Consider the following 23,236-nt stretch of genomic DNA (forward strand, 5'->3'; position numbering starts at 1 on the left):
GTAATTTCTGCTGAAAATTCTGACTTTACCATCACATGAATAAATTAAATGTTAAAATACATACAAATTTTCACCCACAAAAAATATATTTATTTTACAAATTCGGTGGAGTAAAAATGGACAACTAACTCCAGTCTTCCTTGTATAATGATGTTTCAGGTGGTGGAATGTGTTTCATTATCGACAAGGAGGCTTATAGTTGACAGTGAAACACTGAGTAGTGTGTGTGTGTGTGTGTGTGTGTGTGTGTGTGTGTGTGTGTGTGTGTGTGTGTGTGTGTGTGTGTGTGTGTGTGTGTGTGTGTGTGTGTGTGTGTGTGTGTGTGTGTGTGTGTGTGTGTGTGTGGATGCCCTTTCTCTTCTAGAGGTGTGTGATGGACTGTTTTTGTGTCCAATTCATCAGTTGTTTTATCAGACTTTGAGTGATGGATGTGTCTCTATGCAAACCACTAGTAAATTGTGGTGGTGTGTCTTTACAGCCTGTAACTCACTCGTTTGTAGGTTAAACACTCACAGAAACACACATACACACACACACACCACAACTTTACTGACCAATCCTACATTAGTAACTGTTGCTTTCTGCCATATTATTAGAATTGAGAAATGTCTTTCAAGGAAATCCGCAGAAAATGTTTTGCAATGCCACACTTCATTTCAGCCCAAATAAAATTAATTCAGCACTACTTTATGAACAATTTTTTTACTTGATGCTCTGTAAAGCTTGTCTGATTAAGCATTTATTTTTTATTTCTTTTCATATTTTTTAATTCTGCTTTCTGCAAGCAGCCACAAAATCTGTTGTGTGGAGCGGAGTAATGTGAGATTTTCGGCCAGAACACCATGTGGCACTTTGTCTCTCGCTATGTCCTAAACCCCTCTCTCACGGTCTAAAACGGTATCTCTTTCAATATCTCTCTCTCTCGCTTTCACACTCGGTGTCCTTTCTTTCCTCTCTCCTTTGCTGTGAAATGTCAAATGGAAATTCAGTTTTTTCTGTTTATTTCCCAATAGATGGAGGCAACATCAGGATCACATGATACATAAAGTCACTGTTGCATAGAGAGAGATTGTGTGTGTGTGTGTGTGTGTGTGTGTGTGTGTGTGTGTGTGTGTGTGTGTGTGTGTGTGTGTGTGTGTGTGTGTGTGTGTGTGTGTGTGTGTGTGTGTGTGTGTGTACATGTGAATGTTTACGTGTAAACGGTCGGTGGTTCACAGAAAATAGAGGTCTGAAGATGAAAGAGATGGACGCACACACATGCCGACCCCCTTCCCAAAGATTTACTGTGAGCCTTTGTATTTATGTGAGGGGAGCTAGGTCTCAGTCACAAAGACAAAGTCCAAAATGTGTGTTTTGAATGACTTACAGAGTGTCAGAGTTTATATTTTATATTTATCCAACTGCCATTTATATTGGATCAAAACTTATAAATGGCACAAGTTTAAAACATTACCTTCAATTTATGTGAAATATTTACATAACTTATATAAAATAATACGGTAAATATATAAACTTTATGTTCTAAACAAATATAGCTGACTTTCTTCTGTGGAACACAAAGGGTACATTTTTGAAGAACATTTTGGTCACTCTTTTCAATAAAATGTCTTCTTTTCCTCACAAAAAAACAATTGTTTGGCCTTAAAGACGTGGGATTTTTATGTTGATTTTGTATCTTTTTATAAGTTTGAAAGCTTATTTATTGCAACTGTATGCTATACAAAAGAGTGATCTGCACATTTTTTGTGCTCCACATTAAAAAGTCATATTAACAGTGATGTAACTTTATTTAAATCGTTTTTTTTTCATTAGAATAATTCTGAAATTAAATAGATCATGAAAAACTTAAACTTAATTTTTTTAATGATAATTTAAATGTTGCCTAACTCAACTAACTCAAATAAATTGAAGTTGGAGTACTGAAAAAACAAAACTAATAAAAATGAAAATCACAGAACAAAACTACTATAATTAAAATGAGAACTGAAAATATCAAATAAAAGCTAATTCAAAATATGAATAGGTACTGTATAGTATATAGGTAAATGATACAAAAGTAATACTGCACATGGGTTTTAAACAACATGTGGGTTAGTGAATGATGACAGAATATACATTTTTGGGTAAACTATCCCTTTTAGACAATTTTTACTAAATTACAGTCAGAAACAATACATCTTTAATGCACTTACAACCCCCTTTTTCTTCCCCTTCAGCCCCTCACCTTAACGGCCCGCTACCGCTACAAAATTGTGCCTGTAAGACAGGGCTCTGAGCCAGTGTTCCAGCATCCCGCTGTGTTTACACAGAATCCTGGGAAGACTCCAAGGATTCCCGGTCTGTGAGACTCAATAATGTTAAGCCTAAAGCGCAAGGCCCACAGTACATCTGTGACTGACAGCACCCGTATTTACACACAAACACCGTCACATGAGCAGCATCTCCCATGCTGAGGGAGGGATTACCCACATGATCTCCGGTATAGCGAAAAGAGAATTCCCCCTCACTCACATACATGACTTCCGGGAAAGCACACGCTGGCCCAAAGTGGATTTGTAGAGGTGCATATATTTGCATGTATTTGCATAGCTAATGAGTTTAGGGATGTTGTGTTTTAGTTTTTTTTTATTTGATATGAATTGTACATGTGATGGAGTCCGGGTGCAAAAGCCTGTTGTATGTCATTCTAGAGATAAAGACGAGCAAACGCGGTCCTGCGGAGAGTGACTGATGAGATTGAGGGAGAAAGGGAAAGCTGGGGTTTAGCCAGAGCTATAGTCGTCAACACTACCAATCCCCTGCTGCTTTACATATGTACACCCAGCAAGAGCCTTGCTGGCCCACCACTACCGCCTCCTTTCTCGTCTGCCGCTCACCGTATGACCATCACACCTTACACATCCTCTTTCTCTCTGCCTCTACCTCGCCATCTCATCCACTCTCATGGTATCTCTTTCATTTCTGCCTGAACTCCACACAGCTCTCCTCATCTATCTCCTCCAATCTCTCCCGTTCCTAATCTCGCTCGTTCCCGCTGTAGCACCATCCATCTCCCGCAATCTCTCGCTCGCTCCATGAACATGCCTGCGTTCTCATTTATAAACACGCTTGCTTTCATCTGTTTCAGACCCTGTGGCTACTGTTTTCCGTCGTTCACTGAGTGCCTTAAGATGTAGCGCTACTCCATGACGTAATATTGTATGTCTCATGTTGAGCGATAAATTCATATTCCATGTCACATTTTATGTTTGAGAATGAGAAACATTCCTAGAAGCAATTCAAAGAGTCGTTGCATATCTACATTCTACAACGGGCCCTTTTCATGGACTGTGATGCCGTATTTGTGGTAGTACTTTTCAGAAGTTTGGGCTCAGAAAGATTTTCTGTAAAATAAATGAATACTTTTATTTAGCAAGGTTGCGTTCATTTGATCAAAAGTGACAGTAGACTTAAAACTGTTTTAAAGAAAAAATGTATTTCTATTCTTCCCAGAACCCTGAAAAAAGTAACATGGTTTCCACAAAAAAAGCAGCACAACTCTTTTCATCATTCATAATAATAATTAATGTTTGAGCACAAAATCAGTTTTTGGAAGGATCATGTGACACTGAAGAGTGGAGTAATGGCTCTGCCATCACAGTAATAAATTACTTTTTGAAAAATATTCAAATAGAAAACAGTTATTTTAAATTGTAATAAAATTTCAAAATATTACTGTTTTTACTGTTTCAAAAAAGTGTCGCCGTGGTGAGCATAAGAGACTTAAAAAAAACTTCAAATTTTTTTAAAAATAATACATTTTAATTTTAATAATAATGTATATTATTATTTTATTTACATCATCAGGGTTCATACAGATTTGGGATGGAAGTCCCAGTTTTTAAAATGCATGCTGAATTCTTTAACAAACACTAAATGCTAAAGGAAGTGAACAGCATTGCTGTATGTATTGCTTCTCTCTTGGTTAGGTTAGAAAGGTTATTGATCCACCAGTGGTGTCCAGTGGTTTATTTACCCACAACAAATCAATACTGTGCTCAGCTGGGGGATCTTCTGACCTGATCCTTCTTAAAACATGTGGTGATACTCTTGTATTACAAGCATCTTCAAGGATTCTGCTCTGCAGATATATGAAGCATTCTATTACCTTGTTATATTAAAATATAATATATTTTTCTGTTTCTTTCTGCTTCTGGTCATTTAGAAGATGATTATATCCAAGGCGATTTACAGTAGCTGCATTCATGTCCAGAATAGTCCCGCTGGGGCAACCCAGGGTTAAGTGCTGTTGCTCAGTGGCACAACGGTGATAGCACATAGTCTGCACTTTGTGGGAATCAAACCTGCTACTTTTTGGTTACCAGGGCTTGCCATTAACCACTACACCTCCCACAGTTTTACCCATCTGGTGGCAATGATTTGCCAAAGAAATACAAAATCCTGAATCAACATGTTTTGTTGGTCCTGGAGCAGCGGGAATGCTCAAACACAGTCCCAAACTTAACTCACACCTAATCATTAACTACCAATAAAGTCAGAGGAATATTTATCAAGCATGTTGATCCAGGAACATATCCTACTTACATTTACTTTTATGCATTTGGCAATTGGCAGAAGCTTCTATTTAAAGCGATTTAGATTATAAAGCAGATTACATTTCATTCAAGGTATACCGTAGATTTGATCAATCAATACATTACCGGGAACTCAAACAGATGACGTAGCCAGTGGCGTTGCTAGTGCTCAGTAGTTCATTCACTGCCTGTAGAAAAGAGTAGTATGCCAGTTAATATTTTGCTGAGTTTATTTTTATTGCATTTGACCTTATAGTGCACTGTACTATTATGGTTTTAAACATTTCAAGAGTAATAATAGATTTATTTTTAATTATTGTTAATAAATCTGATTTTTAAATGTTTTGTCTGTACATACACTGAACAAAATTATAAACTCAACACTTTTGTTTTTGCCCCCATTTTTCATGAGCTGAACTCAAAGGTCTTAGACTTTTTCTATGTACACAAAAGGCCTATTTCTTTCAAATATTTTTCACAAATTTGTCTAAATCTGTTAGTGAGCACTTCTCCTTTGCCGAGATAATCCATCCACCTCACAGGTGTGGCATATCAAGATGCTGATTAGACAGCATGATTATTGCACAGGTGTGCCTTAGGCTGGCCACAAAAAAAGGCCACTCTAAACTATTATGCCACTAGTATTTTGAAATTGAAAAATTTAAACTCTGACAGTAGAGCATTGCACTACCAACACTAAGATCATGGGTTTGAATCCTAAGGAATGCATGAACTAATAAACGTGTGGTCAGGAAATTACAGACATGGCATTTTTGGTGTGTTTTTTTATTTTATTTATTATTATTTTTTTTTTTTTACAGGTGGCAGATAACAAGGTGACAATAAGGGCCTGTGAGCAAGACCACACAGCGGAGGCAGCACAAACAAGAAGAAATCTTCAGGTTAAAGAGGCTTCAGGTTTGTTTTCGAGAGCTTGTTTGGGACCAGCAGAGTCACACAGACCTCCACCCTGCCGGTGTGTACTGCTAATAATCACGCTTTTCAGCACCTCATCGTCTCCGCTCGCTTTGTTGTCTTCTCCTGCCTTGTAATCACTTTCTCACCGTGTGAGCACCGGCCACTCTCAGCATGTCTCAGCACTATATGACGCTCTGCGTGAGAGTGTGTGTGTCACAGTAACCAGTGGCTGTAAGCTCAGCCGGCCTGCTGCTCACAGAGGGAGTTATATGTGTAATTACTGCATGACCCCTGCTGACCCCGGCCGTCTCGTGTCAGCGGTGTGTGTATTGGCCGTGCCGCGCCAACTACCTTCTTGTTAACCACAATGCCGAGGAGGGGACGGTATTTAGGGGTGAGACATGGACACTCAGCAGAGCATTAGCACAGTTCACACCGCTTGTCCATCTGCCAACTGTTGGAAGCACAAGACCTTTTAAAATAAATAATTAGGTTTATTACCCTCTTATTTTCTTCTGATAGGTTCAGTTTCATTAAGAGAAATCTGACTGGATTTACTTTTTTAAATTGTTATAAAATAGCCAGTATACAGCACGTACACATCAAGCCTAACAACAACATAGTAAAATCTTTCAAATGTAAATGTACCATTATAAACAGTTGTTGTAAAGCATTAACATGACACAAAAATCAAACAAATGTTGTAGTTCTGAAAACTTTTGTCAGTTCTACACAAAAAGGTAAAACAAAAAAACATATTTTGCTTCTAACAGTTTTTAAATAGTCTTTCATCTTCAAAATTAATTTCCTATCACACCTTTCATTATATTTTATAGTTGAGTGGAGTAGAATAGTGTGGACAGGAAATAATGGGGGACAGGGGTCAGGAAAAATCACAAGTCAGACTTGCTGCTTGATATGTAAAAGAATATGTGCTAAGTGCAATGTCTGTGGCTCTGAGGTATAATATTGCTGATTTGGATTTATGAATAGTTAAACACCATTTGAAGGAACTTTCCTGCTTTGTTTTACAAAGTACACTGTCATTCAAAGTCATTCAGTTTGGGGTCAGTAGAATTTATTAATGTTTTTAAAAAAAATCTCTAATGCTCACAAAGGCTTTATTTTATTTTATTTTATTTTATTTTATTTATCTGAATTAAAGAATTATTGTCTTTTTAAAAAATCTTACTGTCCCCAAAATTTTCAACAGTAGACTACATCCTTGTTCAGCAATTTATGTGTTTATGTTGTAGGACAACATTTAGAATATCTCTTCCAATAATGATAACCACAGACCTTATTTTACTCATAAATCCAAAACCACCATTCTTAAAACCCTATATTTTTCTCAAGGGAAGCCATGGCTTGAAAATGCTAATTCCATTCCACATTTTAGGACTACAAACAGAGCAGCTAATTAAATGCAGATAAAGGCATTTAGTGCTAGTTTATGATGAAAATATAACTTCAGAAGTTCAAAACTCAGACTTTAATAGCTGCAAGCGGCTCAGTGTATCAAAACACTCCATCTCGTTTCCGCCAAAAGCTATCAATGGTCCTGTCTATCTTGCTGCGTTTCAGCCCATTGTGTTGTGAATTTGTAATTCTATGCAATGGTGAATTGCAGTGATTATGTAGCCATAATTTAACCAGGATGATGTGTTTAATTGAATTGTTACTCCCTGATGTTTTTCTCTAGTGAGGATGCTGTTCTGTTGACAGATGTGTTTTGTCTGTGAATGCTTGTTGTTTTCTTCTTTTCATCCCTTGCTGCGTGCGTCTGTTTGCGCGCGACTACACGCTTTCTTCCTGAGTTTGTGACCTTGGGTGTTTTTTTAAATGTTAATGTCTAGACTTCTGATATAGTTTTCAGTAGCGTGCATCTGAGGACATTTTGCACTCGAGTACACAGTGTTGCCTTCATACCATTTTCTTTGGGTTGAAGGCTATTTCTTTTGCAAAGTGCAGCGCTGAGAACCTATTTCACCGCAGTCTTCACCCTCCCCCACATCATCTTCTCTCCATGTAAACACGCGCTTGCTTTCCTCTTCTTCTTCTTCCCCACTCTCCTTTTCAGTCTCTAGACTCGTCCTCGCCAGCCCCATCTCTGATATCCACTTTTCTTCACCTTCCCTCTCTCGCCATCTCCTCCTTTCTCTCACGCTCATTTCCCTCCATCTCTACGGAGGGGCAATTACCCCAGCGTCTCTAAACGCCGGCGATCTGAGCATCCTTGCACTATGCATTGTCTGCAGCAATTTACCAGCCGCATCTCCAGATGAATGCCTCCATTCACAATTACACCCCCTCCATTAGCTGCTGTCGCTGCTATGTTTGGAGGGGGGGTTTGTTGTCTTGTTATTTTTCCCTTCACGTCTTATAAAAAAAAAGCAATTAAATGTGGACAAAGCAAGTGAGGATGGAATTGTGCCCTCCTTTCCGAATTGAGAAGCTAAGTTTTTAGGCCTCATTTTGCAATCTCTCCTTTCCTTTTCTTGTCTTAGTCTCCTTTTTTGGGGGGTGGGGGTTGGGGGGCGGACTTAGAATTTCTCTTTATTTTCACTTTGTGTCACTTTTTGATTGGTGAGTTTAACTATCAAGGTCATGAGAAACAATTTCTAGGCATACATCTGACTGGCCTATGATATTAGAAGGTTTGCACTGACGACATCCCAGCAGCCTCAAAGTAGAATTGAAGGTACAGTACAACAGCCTGGATTGCACTGAGTGATTTAGTATTCCAAGAAATCATTGAAACCATCTAATTTCCTATAGATTTCAATTTCCCCTGCACTGATCGGCATTGATTGATCTCAGGTATAGGAACATGCCAGGCCTCTCTCAGGACTCTTTCGTGAAGGATTGTTGCAGGAATGAAAGCTGCTTGTTTTTAAAACTGAACATCAGGACTGTTCTTTGCAAAAATAGATTGGCCAGAATTAATCTGATTTCTTGTTGGGTAATAAATACAGCACACATTGGAATCTTTTGGCCTATAGCAGTAGCTAAAATCATGTATAATCAAAATGCTTTTCATATTCTTAGCAATAAACAACTAAAATACTTCATGCCACTCCTCTTTTGTTGTAATTTAGAGTAATGGCTTAGTTTGTATTAGTCATAGCTAGATGTATTTTTTTAGATGTCTTTTGGTGCTAATATACACTACCATTCAAAAATTTGGGGTCAGTAAATAAAAACATTTATTCAGCAATGATGCACTAAATTGATCAAAAGTGAATTCAATATACATGTAGGTAATGAAAAAGACACATTGGGATTGGCATTTACATACATTCTAAACTATATTGGAGTTAGACAACACGTGTCAGAACCCACTCATTGTTGTTATCATACTTTAGATCTTATATTATCTCATTGGAATCGATGTTGATGGAAATTCTGCAGCAGAGCGATGACATCTCAGTTCATTATCTGGTCTTGTGTATACTCTATTTAGTCAAGGCTGCAATTTCCCTGTTACAAATATGGTAGAACTATCACTTCTACCACCACAGATTGCTTTATAAATAATCTTCCTGAATAGTGTCTACTCCTTGGCATACCAGATACCTCAGAAGCTCTCGATGTTGCAACAGAAACTATTGACGCTCTGTTTTCCAGCACTTTCCAGCTCCTTTTCGGTTAAAGAAGATTAAGGAAAATAGTCTGAATCCGTGGTATAACGAACACACTCGGGCCCTCAAGAAAGCAGCTTACTTCTCTACTCTCTTAGAAGAAAACAAACACAACCCTAAGTATTTATTTGATACAGTGGCTAAATTAACAAGAAATAAAACTTCAAGTTCAGACATTTCCAAACAGCACAGCAGTAATTAATTATTTATGACTTTTTTTACATTATTAATTTCTTTACTTGCAGGATTGATACTAATATTACTATTATGATAAAATCATAACCATAAAACATTATCGCATCAGACGTCATGGTATAGACCCCCCGCGGAAAAAAATTCCATTTGTTCTTTGCTATAGCAGAGGAAGAATTGTCTAAACTTCTTAAATCATCAAAATGAACATGTATGTTAGACATTATACCTACTAAGCTACTGAAAGCGATGCTTCCAGAAGTTATAGATCCTGTTATTAATATTCATTCATCATTGTCATTAGGATATGTACCAAAAACTTTTAAGCTGGCTGTTTTAAAACCTGTTATAAAAAAAAAAAAAACCTCATCCTAAAGAATTACAGACCGATCTCTAATCTACCTTTTCTGTAAAAAATACTAGAAAAGGCTGTATCCTCACAATTGTGTTCCTTTTTAGAAAGACATGGTATCTGCGACTATGGTATCTCATTAGAATTACAAATGATTTGCTCTTATCATCTGATCGTGGTTGCATCTCTCTTGTCTTAGTGTTACTGGATCTTAGTGCTACATTTGATATTATTGACCACAAAATTCTTTTTTATAGACTCAAAAATTATGTTGGCATTAGTGGAATTGCATTGGCATGGTTAAAATCATACTTATACTTACTAATTTGTAGCAATAAATGAAGAGGTGTCATAATGATCACAAGTTCAGTATGGAATACTGCAAGGCTCAGTACTAGGACCATTGCTTTTCATGCTGTACATGCTACCATTGGGATATATCAATAGGAAGTATGGCATTAGTTTTCACTGTTACGCTGATGATACTCAGCTCTATATTTTTTCGCTCCATGGCGAAACATACCAATTCACCAATTTAAAGAAATGCATAGTTGATATAAAACATTGGATGACTAGTAATTACCTACAAGTTAATATTGAAAAAACAGAGATTCTATTTATTGGACCAAAAACTTCCTTATGTAATAACCTAGAATACTGATCGCTACTCTGTCAAGTCTTCGTCATCAGTTAGGAACCTGGGTGTTCTCTTTGATACCAATCTTTCATTTGAAAGCCACATTTCTAGCATCTGTAAAACCACATTTTTCCATCTTAAAAATGTATCTCTCAATGATAAATGTAGAAAAGTTAGTTGTGTGCATACATTCATGACCTCAAAGCTAAATTATTGTAATGCTCTACTGGGTGGTTGCCCTGCACGCTTAATAAACAAACTCCAGCTGGTCTGAAATGCACCAGCTAGAGTTCTTACTAGAATCAGAAAGTATGGCCATATTAGCCCGGTTCTGTCAACACTGTATTGGCTCTCTATTAAACTTTGCATACATTTTAAAATCCTGCCCATTACTTACAAAGCACTAAATGGTTTAGCTTCTCAGTACTTGAGCGAGCTCTTAATGCATTATAGTACTTCATGTATTTTGTTACCTAGAATATCAAAATCAACTGCAGGTGGCAGATCCTTTTGCTATTTAGCACCCAAACTCTGGAATAGAATTCCTAGCCTTGTTTGGAAAGCAGACACACTCTGACAGTTGAAATCTAGAAATCTAAATACATATCTCTTTAATCTGGCATACACATAACACATTATCAATTTCTATTATTCATATCAGTTAAATGATTGTTAGGCCTTCGTCGTCGTGACACCCATCGGCACAGATCCTCAGAAAAGACCACAAGAGCCAGACAGGTCCTCCACACAGACCCTATGGCCAGCTTCGGCTCCATGCCGGCGTGATGAATCCGATCTTCAAGCAAAAAGAACTGGATGAATATTTGAATGCTACTGAGCCAGATCTGACATTTGACTTATGATGCTGCCTGAATCATAATCACACCGTGTTCGTTCATTGGCCAGAGGAGAACTGAGCCTGATTTCTCCCAAGTTTTTTTTTCTCCATTCTGTCACCTGATAGAGTTTGGGTTCCTTGCCACTTTCCCCTCTGGCTTGCTTATTTAGGGACACTTAATATTCAACAATATTATTGATCTGACTGTACTGACGCTGTTGTATAAGTACTGAACCGAGATGAACGATGACATTATTTGCAGAACTGCTTCATAGATTAAATGAACTAATTGACTTGACTTCAGCTGAGCAACAGCCGAAATGAATAATTTCCCTGTTATCACTTTAAAGCTGCTTTGAAACAATCAGTATTGTATAAAGCGCTATATAAATAAAAGTGACTTCACTTGACTTGAAAAGTGAAAGACTTTTTTTGTTTTGTTTTTTATTTAATGCAGCCTTAGCATAAAATGTCTTCTGTTCAATGAGATCTTACAAATCCCAAACTTTTGAATATTAGTGAACCCATTGCTTTATTTTATTTTATTAATTTATGTCACTTCTATTGACAGGACTGATGTGATGTGACATGAGGAGAAAAGGGGGAAATGGAATGGGGAAATTACCCCTGGTGGATTCAAACTCTGATCATCTTGCAAATATGCCAGACCACACAACATATTGGAGCATGTGGACCACCATGTATCTGAAGTTTTATTGATGGTTTTCTTCAGCATAACTGGCATGCAAGATTTATGTTGATTGGCATTGCATTATGAGGATCAAGGAAATCCCTTGATGGTTCAAAGTTCTGTAATATTGGCAACATGTTATCAATATATAAATCAGTAAAAAAACATGTGTAGCGCCTTGTAATTTATGACGCTGTGTAACATTAGACATACCCTATATCAGATGTTTTCAGGGATGTTTTCTCCTCTGTAAAGTTAAGGTACATATCGGTTTATGTTGTGTAAGGCTGTATATCAGGTTTTGAATGTGTTGGGGGGGCTGCTCGCCGTCTCTCCTCTGGTTCTTCCCCCAGAGGCAGGAGCCTTATGGATCGCAGGAACGAGGAGGAGAAATAAATTGGAGAGTAGGATAAATCGATGCTTGACGGAGAGGCAAATAGACCTTCCAACCTCAGTCCAAATGCAGAGCTTTGGTTATTTTCCTTAGGGCTGTATTGGATCGGTTGACGGAGGCTGAGGAGAGGGCTCAGACAAGACTTGGCCTACAAATTATGTCCTTTGTTTTATCCATTAACGTTAGGAGAACCTTTACCATTTTGGGGTGGACATTGGTCCATGCTTGGGGGAAGGGTGTCTGGAGTTTCAAACCGCAATGTCAAATAGGGCATAATGTTACTGTACAGATTTTGGTTTGGTAAAAATTCTTCAATTTTGTTGTCTGTGTACAAATAGCTTACGAATATCGTCCTCATGGATAGGAAGAAATGCATTTAAATCATGACTTGAACCCCATATATCACTTTTTGACAGTGACACTCAAACCACTACAGTAAACAGTCAAGATCAACTGGTGCAAGTACAAATCTCAGGTCTCCACTACAGAGCAAACTAATGGTCAAACTTTAGAGAGTGACTATGTGCATGTGTGGATTTGTCTGCTTGTGCATGAGTGCATGAGATGCAGAGCAAGTTCCTAATGATCGTCTAAACCTACAAATGTATAATTTATTGATGTAAAAACTTGTGAATTAACCAAATAAATCTGTTTATCATATCATGCAATTACATCTCTTCATAAGACTGCTTTATTCATATGAACTCATACGTTTTTGGTGACCTGCTTCCAGTTTCATAAACATGCCACTTTAAGAACTAGTCTGAACTAGTCTGATCAACTAGCAATTAGTTAGAGTTGATCAGTCTTACATTTCAGACTCAAATTAGACCAATCTACATTTTTATGTAAAGGACTTTTAAAAAAAAATATGACCCGCCTCGCTAACTTGTAAGACTAGTCTAAGCAGTTTATGCAACCGGCCACTGGACTTTCAGTGGACTGACAAAATCCTCTCAGGTCTCATTAAAATGTCTTAACTGTTTTGAAGATTAACCAAAGTCTTATGGGTTTAGAATGACACAAGTGTAAGTAAATGATGGCAGAATTTCCCTTTATTAAGACTTGCATACATTAGGTCTTTTTTTACATCAACATCGATAACACCTTACTGTATTGTATGTCTCAAATCTTATTTTTCTCTCAGTATGGGCAAGTAGACAGTCTTAGGAAGTTTTTTTGCATTTATATGATGATTACTACAAGAGTGACAAGCAGGTGCATACAAAGTGTTACTATTAAAAGCCTTGCAGGCCAGGATGACTATTTTATTGTCTTACTCTTGCTGGTAACCCACCATCACTTAATGCTAACATATGCAATCCACACTACATTACAGATCATAAAGCGATTTACACGAAAACTGTTCCCGGATGTAATTTCTAGGAGTACTTTCATCTGTAATCTTTGTCCAAACTTGCAGTGTTGTTCCACTGTGGGATTCTGCTGCAATAGTGATGTTTCAATTAGAACAGCGTTACATACCGCCACAGCCTCGTAACACGGTGCATCTCCGACCATCTGCTGCACTTCCACATATGAAGAACGAGACACGTGGGGCTAATCGAGCTGCACATGAGCGATGGGACCAGCAGCTCGCTCATGTCTCTATACAGATTGAGAGGAGTTTGTAGGACCGGTTTCTCAGGTAGGCGACCTGCCTACAGTTCCTCCAGTTAATGTGCTTGGGCGCATGACAGCTGCTCTACAGTTTGCCCTACTAACCCTATTTGTGGAAAATACATGTACTGTTTTTGAAGTAACTTGTTGCCACTTGAGATATGTTTTTTTACCATTTTTCTTAGCATTCTAAGTCTCTACTGACTCTACTAATGTCAAAATAGGCAGTCTTAAAAGTACTCTCCTTAAGTTTTTATTTACTGTAAGCCATTTAGTCTGTTATTTGTCCCAATAGTGCCAGTGGTTTTGACCTTATACTGACCTTTATATATCCAATGGGACTGATTGCATGAAGTTTGTTTATGTGCTACTGATGTTGTTATTATTAGTAACTTCATGAATTTCAACATAGTGGCACCCATGACGGGGAAAAAACAGCTCCAATAAAACAGCTTTCTTTGGACTGACATGCTTAAATGTCTCACATGAGTGTACATCAAATGCTGTCCATTTCTCCAAATCAATTAAAATATAAATAATTAAAAAAAATATTAGAAAATGTATTGAGTGCTTCTTTAACGGTAGAAGTGGTTTGCTCAATTTGAAACCAGTTCAGTGTTTTAAATAAGAGTTTAAAAAAGTTAAATGTAATGCAATGAAATATTGCAATTAAGTGTGTATTTGGAATCCTTAAAATTTGGATTTGTCCGCAACCTGTTATTCTTTGGAAACCATGTTGAAGCGATTAAAGGTTTAGTTGCTCGATTCAAATTAATTCAGGGAGTCAGTCTGTTATTTGGCAGTGTTATTTGTTCAGGAATAAGAGTAAATAAAGCACAGTTAGGCTATAGATGATTTCTCACAGGATGTGCCATTTGATCATGGCTCTTGTGTGAAGGGGAAAAATACTACAGTTCTTCTACCGATCCTGTTCAAATTGAATGACATATCTGAACATGCTGGAGTCACTTTTGGTGCGTGGATGGATCGCATAACAGGTCTCCACTTTGCCTCACAGGGGTGGTCTCTTGCGCCCCCCACAATGGATGCAGACAATCGGAAGCCAATTGTAGTGAGGGACAGATTTAACGATGTCTTTGTGTGGATTAATTGCATGGAATTACTAGATTCTCGGTGCAAGACCTGTTCAACAAGAGCTCTACTCCCCCGCTGACATGGTTCTCCCCATTCACAAACAATCACGCGCACTGACTAATTCCCTTTTTAGAATTAACAACTAATTCACATTTTTCTAGAATGCTATATGTAACTCAGCTCTCAGTGTGCGAATTATGCGTTGACTTTCAGGGACCAGCTATTTGGTTTTTAAATCGATTTTTAAACGTAGGCTACGCCTAATGTCTAGGCTAAATTGCGAAATCTGTTGAGGTTCTTTTTTGCTACGAAAATACTTTGTTTACCTAAAGAAAATACTTTTTGAAAAAAAAACACTAATGTTTGTATTGTATATTATAAATAGGCTAATGATTTGTGATGCATTATTGACTTTCGCTAGACACTGACCGGAAAGCGCGTGACTGGTGTGCTGTTGCTATGGTTACCTGTTTATTTGCGGATTTGGCAACAGTTTTAAAGTAGCCTACATGATCAGACTAACTTTTAATATAACTAAAACATATTGTACGTTTGAATACCTTATTTAAACCTCTATTTGGGCTACCTGTATGAAACAATAATTCTACAAGACATCCCCCATGCACCCCCAATTTTCAATCTGCATTAATTGCAAGATATGTTATTAATCTTAGCTTTTGCTACGTTTCAGATGACCAGACCGTCAATGATTAGCGTAACTATGAGAAGAGTTTGATTATTGTGTTATTTAAAGCATGTCTTTGTAAAATGTAATTAATTATTTTCAATCAGTATTTGAAATGACCGGGATCTTGTGTGAAATCCACAGAGGGAAATATGTTGATGTATGTGGAGACAGTTACCTAAATAGACCATAAAAAATGGAATCTTTGCAGCATGCGGGTCATATAATTACTGTTAATTTAACGCTCAGATTCTCTGTCATTAATTTTTATTCCCTTAAATGTAGTTTGGCAGCGGCTCCCGGACCTCAGAAATAGATTTCACTGTATTTGAGAGCGCGCTGGCCCTTCCAAATGAATTACCATAGACCCCACAGTCCAAATAACAAGACTCGCATCATTTATGCGTTGTTAAGCCATGTAATTGAACGATCCATAGTTTGCATATTATACCATTAAAGTAATGTGCTTTGGTTTTCTCCCAACACGACTATTTAAGCTTCTGTGGCGTTGTGGTAATTCTCTGAATTACAACCTTAATTGCCATAAATGTTCTTTTGATTTGGGTGATTTCACTGTTACGCTACAATGATGTTGATTATTACGCCGATGAATTTCCGGAACGTGTCTTTAAAGTTGTCTCTTTTTTCGTTTTTTTGGAACACCCTTGAACCCCCACGCGCTTGAACACAATTAGTCTGACTGTGGAGATTGTTTTTGCGTCTTTTGCCGGTTTTCCCTCGTTGACTGATGAGCCTCTTGTTTTTTCGTTTTTGTGTATTCGTCCAATATTTTATAAATCTTATTTTGATATCGGAAAATCATAAAACTAGTTATGTAGACCGCTTTACAACAAGAACTTTAGAAGGTTTAGGCCTTCCATTTGTGTGTGTGTGTGTGTGTGTGTGTGTGTGTGTGTGTGTGTGTGTGTGTGTGTGTGTGTGTGTGTGTGTGTGTAAATAAAAAAATTGAAAAGTTTCAAACAAAATGAGTGTGTGTGCCCATAAACACTCTTACATTTAGGCTATAAACACCAAATATGAATGCTCTCTTCTATAAGTAGCAAAAATTATTTTAATTAGTATGTTTCATTTAGGCTATAAAAGACTGAAGATTACAATGCATAAGTTAGCCTAAATGTGTTGAATGTTTTTGCAGACCTATGTCAATGACTTTATTGGGTTTTGTAGCTTGTTTATCATGTTGGCTGTTGTTCAGTGATGCGTAATTGGACGGTGCTGTACGCCCTGCTTTAAAGTTCATTAGTTGTGCAAATTACGCTTTATTTACTGCATTTGAACAGTTCCTTAAAATCAGTTGATCTCTCTCTCTCTCTCTCTCTCTCTCTCTCTCTCTCTCTCTCTCTCTCTCTCTCTCTCTCTCTCTCTTTTTGTTTCTTTTTGTCTTTTGTCCATTACCCATTCTGATTTACGTAAAGCCTTCCAGAGGAGGCGATACTGGTGACGTATGAGGCGTTGTTTAATTTACTGCTCTCTATAGCAACAAGCAGCGCTGCTGAAAAAATGTCCCCCTCCTCGGACAATGTCGTGTGCTTTTCTTTACAGAGGCTCACAGAGGAGCCAGCTGGTCAGCTTTAGACACCTGCGGTCCCAAACGGCCCACTCTTTTCCCTCGGAAATATTCCTTTGACGTGTGTAGCTACACCATGCAAACCCATAGAGAGAGGGGGGGTTAAAAAAAGATTTATAGAGGCTAAAAGAGATTTGTAATTAGATATTGAAAATGGCCATTTGATGTTGTTTGGAGTAGGCTAATTATATTTATATAATTATATATTTTGCCATGCTCTGCAGCATGTGCTTCTGTCTGTCAATTGTAGCTATCATGTTTGAACCAAATCGACATCTTTGTTTTGTCTGGGATCACTTTAAGGTGAACGTAATCTATTCCCAAAGCGTTTAATAGTTTGGGAGTCCCCCCCCCCCCCCCCCCCCCCCCCCCCCCCCCTTGTTTCAATCTTTTATTTTTATTTTTTTACCTAGTAGCCTGAGTGCAGCTGTCTTTCATTCACTTTGTAGTACGCGTCCTTACAAACACTTATGTCATTTGTGTATGCCTTGCAGAGATGAATGAAAACTTATAGCCTACTGCTACAAACAACAAACATGAGAAGACATAACAACATAATATCATGTTTCTCGTTCTCATTATTATTTATACTTTAAAACTGTTGTATAGCAACATTTATATATAGGCCTAGCCTATATATTTATATATCTATATAAATATGTTATAGAAACGAATGTTAAATTTAATGTTCCTCAAAATAAATACCAATTTTACAAAGCTACAAAATTTTCACTTCAATTAATCTTCTCCAGATACAGCATAATTTTATTATGATGTGGAAAAAAACAGGTATTCGTTAAAGCCTTGTTTGTGGCAGTTCTTCAAAATCAAACACCTAATTGAGGCAAACGACATTTTAAAAACTAGTTAACACCTTTCCCCTCATCTAAAGCAGCAAATTGTTTTTTTTCTTAGAACTCTGAATATTCGCTGTGAAGTCCGTAAAGTTGACTCTATCCAAATACCTCGCTCATAGTTAGGCCAGCAAACATCGCGATAGAAAGATTAAATAGTTTCCCTTGCTTGACAAATGAATCCCCAGAACCTGTAATCAATAAATGTATGAAGTTACATCATATAAAATAGATTTTTTTATTTATTTTTTTGCATTGCACAAATTCTATTAAATAAGACACATACATACGCACACAATTGCAAATTCCATAACAGACAATTTTGAAATTAATTTCTCTCCAAGTTATAAAAATCATAACCTTTGATGTTCTTCGCTCCGGTCTTGGTGGCCCGTCGGTCCCTCACATTTCAGAGGTGCTGCAGGACACGGAGTTCTTTTGAAGGAAAGAGGCAGTGTTTGTTTAGGCTCTCGAGCATCCAATGAACTGAAGGCTGCCTCCAAAAAAGCGCGTCCATCGTTCCTTTCTACCCAATGAGCGCCGTCGAGGGGCGGAGCTCAGGTGCGCGCCGCTGCGTCCACTTGGCAAAGAGCCTGGGAGACGCCTGTGGCAAAAGAGTAACTGTCAAATGCAAGGTTCCTTTAATAGGAGCGATCAGTCCGGCTCCGAGAGTCATGGCGACTACAGCATCCAATCATTACAATATCCTCACCTCCAGCTCATCTATTGTACACTCGGAGCCTGGGAGCATGCAGCAAGCTACGGCTTACAGGGACGCGCAAACCCTGTTGCAGAGTGACTACTCACTGCAGAGCAACAGTCACCCGCTCAGCCACGCGCACCAGTGGATAACAGCCTTGTCACACGGAGAAGGAGGACCGTGGTCGTCCAGTCCCCTCGGCGAGCAGGACATCAAGCCAGCGGTGCAGAGCCCCCGGGACGACATGCACAATTCCAGCAATTTACAGCATCAGTCGCGGCCACCCCACCTGGTACATCAGACGCACGGGAACCATCACGATTCAAGGGCATGGAGAACAACGACGGCAGCTCACATCCCCACTATGGCCACTTCGAACGGACAGAGCCTTATTTACTCGCAGCCCGGCTTCAGCGTGAACGGTCTCATCCCGGGTAGCGGCCAGAGCATCCACCACCACAGCATGCGCGATGCGCACGAGGACCACCACAGCCCGCATCTCAGCGACCACGGCCAGCACCAGCACCAGCCGCACCAGAGTCACCACGACCACTCGGACGAGGACACGCCGACCTCGGACGACTTGGAACAGTTTGCGAAACAGTTCAAGCAGAGGAGGATCAAGCTGGGCTTCACGCAGGCGGACGTCGGACTAGCTTTGGGAACGCTGTATGGAAATGTGTTTTCGCAGACCACGATATGCAGGTTTGAGGCCCTGCAACTCAGCTTCAAAAACATGTGCAAGCTCAAGCCTTTGTTGAACAAGTGGTTGGAGGAGGCAGACTCCACATCTGGCAGCCCCACGAGCTTGGACAAGATAGCTGCGCAGGGGAGGAAACGGAAAAAGAGGACTTCCATCGAGGTAAGCGTCAAAGGGGCTTTGGAGAGCCATTTCCTTAAGTGCCCAAAGCCAGCCGCGTCGGAAATTACTTCACTGGCGGACAGTCTGCAGTTGGAAAAAGAGGTAGTGAGGGTTTGGTTTTGTAACAGGAGACAGAAAGAGAAACGGATGACTCCTCCCGGCGGACCTCTACCGGGTACCGAGGACGTATACGGAGACACGCCGCCGCATCACGGGGTTCAGACGCCAGTTCAGTGAGAGAGAGAAAACACAAAAACAATTCAAAAACAAGGACATATCTATCATATTGACTGCCTCAGTCTTCATTTATGATTATGTTCACATTGGAACTATCCAAAGTGAAAGCAGCTGCGGTTTAGACAACTGAGGCGGGAGAGCAGATTATATCCGTCTTCAATGTTACTCAAAATTCGTATCGCTGCAACAGAGGGGACCGTGCGTTCCCCGTGCGAGCAAAGAGAACGGTTGTTCTGTGAATACCCAGCACTGTGAAAAGACGCAGTTTTAAGGTGTAACCCTACTATTTATCAAACACTTTGAGACGAGCGAAATGTCCCTCAAACGCGAGCATGGGTGTCCCATAGACAGTTGTTTACATCTAGACACATTCACTGCATTTTCTTTGGCAGGACTAGCCTGAAAAGTGACTGGTGCTGCAGCATTTGACAAATACACGCCATTTTTACTTTTGTTGTGGGGCGACTAAGGGTGAACATTCGATTGGAAAAAACCCCCAGCAACATCAGTGTGACATGCATCCACCCACAGTAGTCAACAATTTTCTTGGGATCAAAGGCCTTTAAACATTATTATTATTATTATTATTATTATTATTATTATTATTATTATTATTATTATTATTATTATTATTATTATTATTATTTTAGATACATCATGGTTATGTACCAGTTCGCTTACTCATAGAGTGAGGTGCAAGGTCACACTAAACAGATGTTGTAGTCTTGGCGCCAAGAAATTAGTCTCACACAATTGATTCTGGTCTCCGTCTCCATCTTATCAATACGGGTGGGTCTAAATTGGAAAAAAATTAAAAGATACAGCATCAAACTTCTAGCATCAAGCTGCAGACAAGTCACCGAAGGGCTAGTGACAGAACCCTGACATTTCCTTCGATTTAGTCTTATTACCATAAAATACAATTGTTTCACAGGACTCCACACAGTGCTGTAAATATTGTATAATTTTTAAAGGACATAGTTACGTTATTTTCTCACTTGAGCACTTTTTCGTGTTATTTTGAATTTGGAAATTTTTTTAGAGGTTTTTGTTTATTTTATTTTGGTCTCATTTGTTTTAACTTTAGAGCTGGTATAGGCTATTTTGCCTTTATATTTATAGTAATTTAGCCGAATTTTGCTTGCTATCTCTTGCGTGAGTCAGTTGCTTTTTAACCCACATTCAGCTGCTTTTTTATAAATTATGAGCTGACTTTACTATATGTTTATGTATAGTAAACAATGTTCAGTCTTCAACAATGTTAGCACTATTTTCTACCCAACGAATTCAATACTATTATATATCTGAATCATTTGAATGTCTTTTTTAATTATTTTGAAATAGAGATTATTTACACAGTATCGTGGAGAATGGGAAAATCAAGTGATATGACCCTACAATATTTTCATTTAAAGTCAAACGATTCTTCATCGTTTCATATGACAAAGCGGTTTTGTGTATTTTATATTTCCATAATTTATCAAGCATCAATTTGAAACATAAAGCAGCACTATTATTATTATTATTATTATTGTTATTAGACTATTATTATAATTAAATAGGCTATTCTCCACGTTTACCCAACATCAGAGCTATATTTTGGACTGTTTGTTTTTTGTTTGATTGTTTTTTGTTTTTCTCTGCTTTATAGTTCTTCGTTGTGTTAGTCCCGCGTTCGCTTTTATTGGGACACGATGCAGTGATGATTTACTGAAAATGTAAACACTGGAAGATTTGAAAAATGGAAATATTTGTCCAAGAGTCTTGCTATACGTCACTATGTGTAAATACAATACAACAATCAGAAACTATTATTATTATTATTTTCTTATTGTATTATTTTGCTTATATTTTAATCAATATTTTTGTGTAAATCTATTCCACGGAAATACCAGGGACATCTGTTATTATCGTTTTACTTTTTTGTTTTTGTTTTTCAAAAGAAACATTTACATTAATTGATCAAACTGTCATGTAATTCTACAAAGGGAGCTATTTATTTGTCGTTTTATTTCCTTTGTCAGAAAGACTCCATCAAACCTTGAACTGGATGAATTTGTGGGTAAAATAAAATGCGCAAAGGTTGTGATAGAAATTTGTTTTTGTAGTAGGTAAAATTATGTTTTTCTAAATCGCAGAATCAAAACTCACATTGTATGTTGTCGGGTGTAAAAATTATGCGGGGATGTAAAAAATTATTTATTGACGTCTCGGTCATGTTTTTAACGAAATTTTAAAATGTAAAACAGAAGTAACACAACAGTCTTGCGTTTTCAAATGGGTTGAAATGTAACTCAGTCTCAAGTGAAATTTAAAGCGTGAAATGTGTAAGCCACAACAAATGCAAACCGAGAAGTTTTGTTTAATTTCCCTGAAAGGGGAAAATAGGCCGATAGGCTATCTGAGATATATTGAAGACTGACACTGCTAAGGCCTGTTCTTGTGTTTAATAAAACACGATGATTTTTGTGGTAAAGGCAGTAGGCTAGCCTATAAAAATGTTCGACCATTGTCTAGAAAAACTGAACTCTTCAATTTGGTATATTTTGTAACTAGAACAGTTATGGATAAAGTAGCCTATACTATTTTGAAAGTCTCACTAATTTTGTGGCATCAAAACGTGGACCTCGATATCTATCATTCACATATGGAATTAGGCCTCATTTTATTTTGCGTAGCTATTTTTGCTATTCTTGTTGCAAAGAATGCAGTTAGGCTACTATTAGTATAATTTTGGCAATAATAGGCCATAAAAATACTATATTTTACGGATTCAGTGTGAGACATTACGCCGTCTTTGTAATGACCAATGACAGTGAATTGGGCTGCTCTTACATGAGTCTTCCGTGGTGCTTTGCCTGGAAGTGAATCGTGCAAATTTCAATCTCTTTACAATTCAGAGAACATTTCAATAAAGTCAAGACATTCTTTCATAATATAGACAATTTACTTCTAGAGTAGTTTTTTTTAAAAGTTTAAAAGTGATCAAATTGTCTCCATATTTGAGAAAACATTTAAAGTATAGAATTGAGTGTATTAAAATCGTTATTGTGTAAGAGCTTATATCCTTATCGTCTAGTGCCACCTAGTGAGATTTTTTTCTAGGACACCTAAAGCAACATTGATTAAACGTAACAACAGCAGCACATGGCGATTGTAGCTCAACATTCCGGGGTTTTCCTGAGGTGTTAGGCAAACAAAAGATACGAACACTTGAAATTGTATTCTGAATCAAATATTTAAAATGTCCACCGGATTAGCGGTCACATATTTAAAAATTTGAAGCCCTATAAATGTTGCATTTTTAACAAAACCTCTTGATTAGACTTTGAGAAGTGCTTTAAAAATGTAAACCAAA

General features: G+C 38.0%; 1 protein-coding gene across 1 annotated transcript; it reads left to right on the top strand.

Moving 5' to 3' along the window:
* Window positions 1-18,738: 18,738 nt before the first annotated feature.
* On the top strand, window positions 18,739-19,878 carry pou3f2b (POU class 3 homeobox 2b). The gene has a single exon (XM_077205167.1). It carries the CDS (start codon window positions 18,754-18,756, stop codon window positions 19,876-19,878), a length of 1,125 nt encoding a protein of 374 aa, XP_077061282.1. The 5' UTR covers window positions 18,739-18,753.
* Window positions 19,879-23,236: the final 3,358 nt, after the last annotated feature.

This window comes from Siphateles boraxobius, unplaced genomic scaffold (assembly GCF_051911475.1).
Source record: "Siphateles boraxobius isolate OS27281-9 unplaced genomic scaffold, OSU_SipBor_1 12, whole genome shotgun sequence".
NCBI lineage: Eukaryota > Metazoa > Chordata > Actinopteri > Cypriniformes > Leuciscidae > Siphateles > Siphateles boraxobius.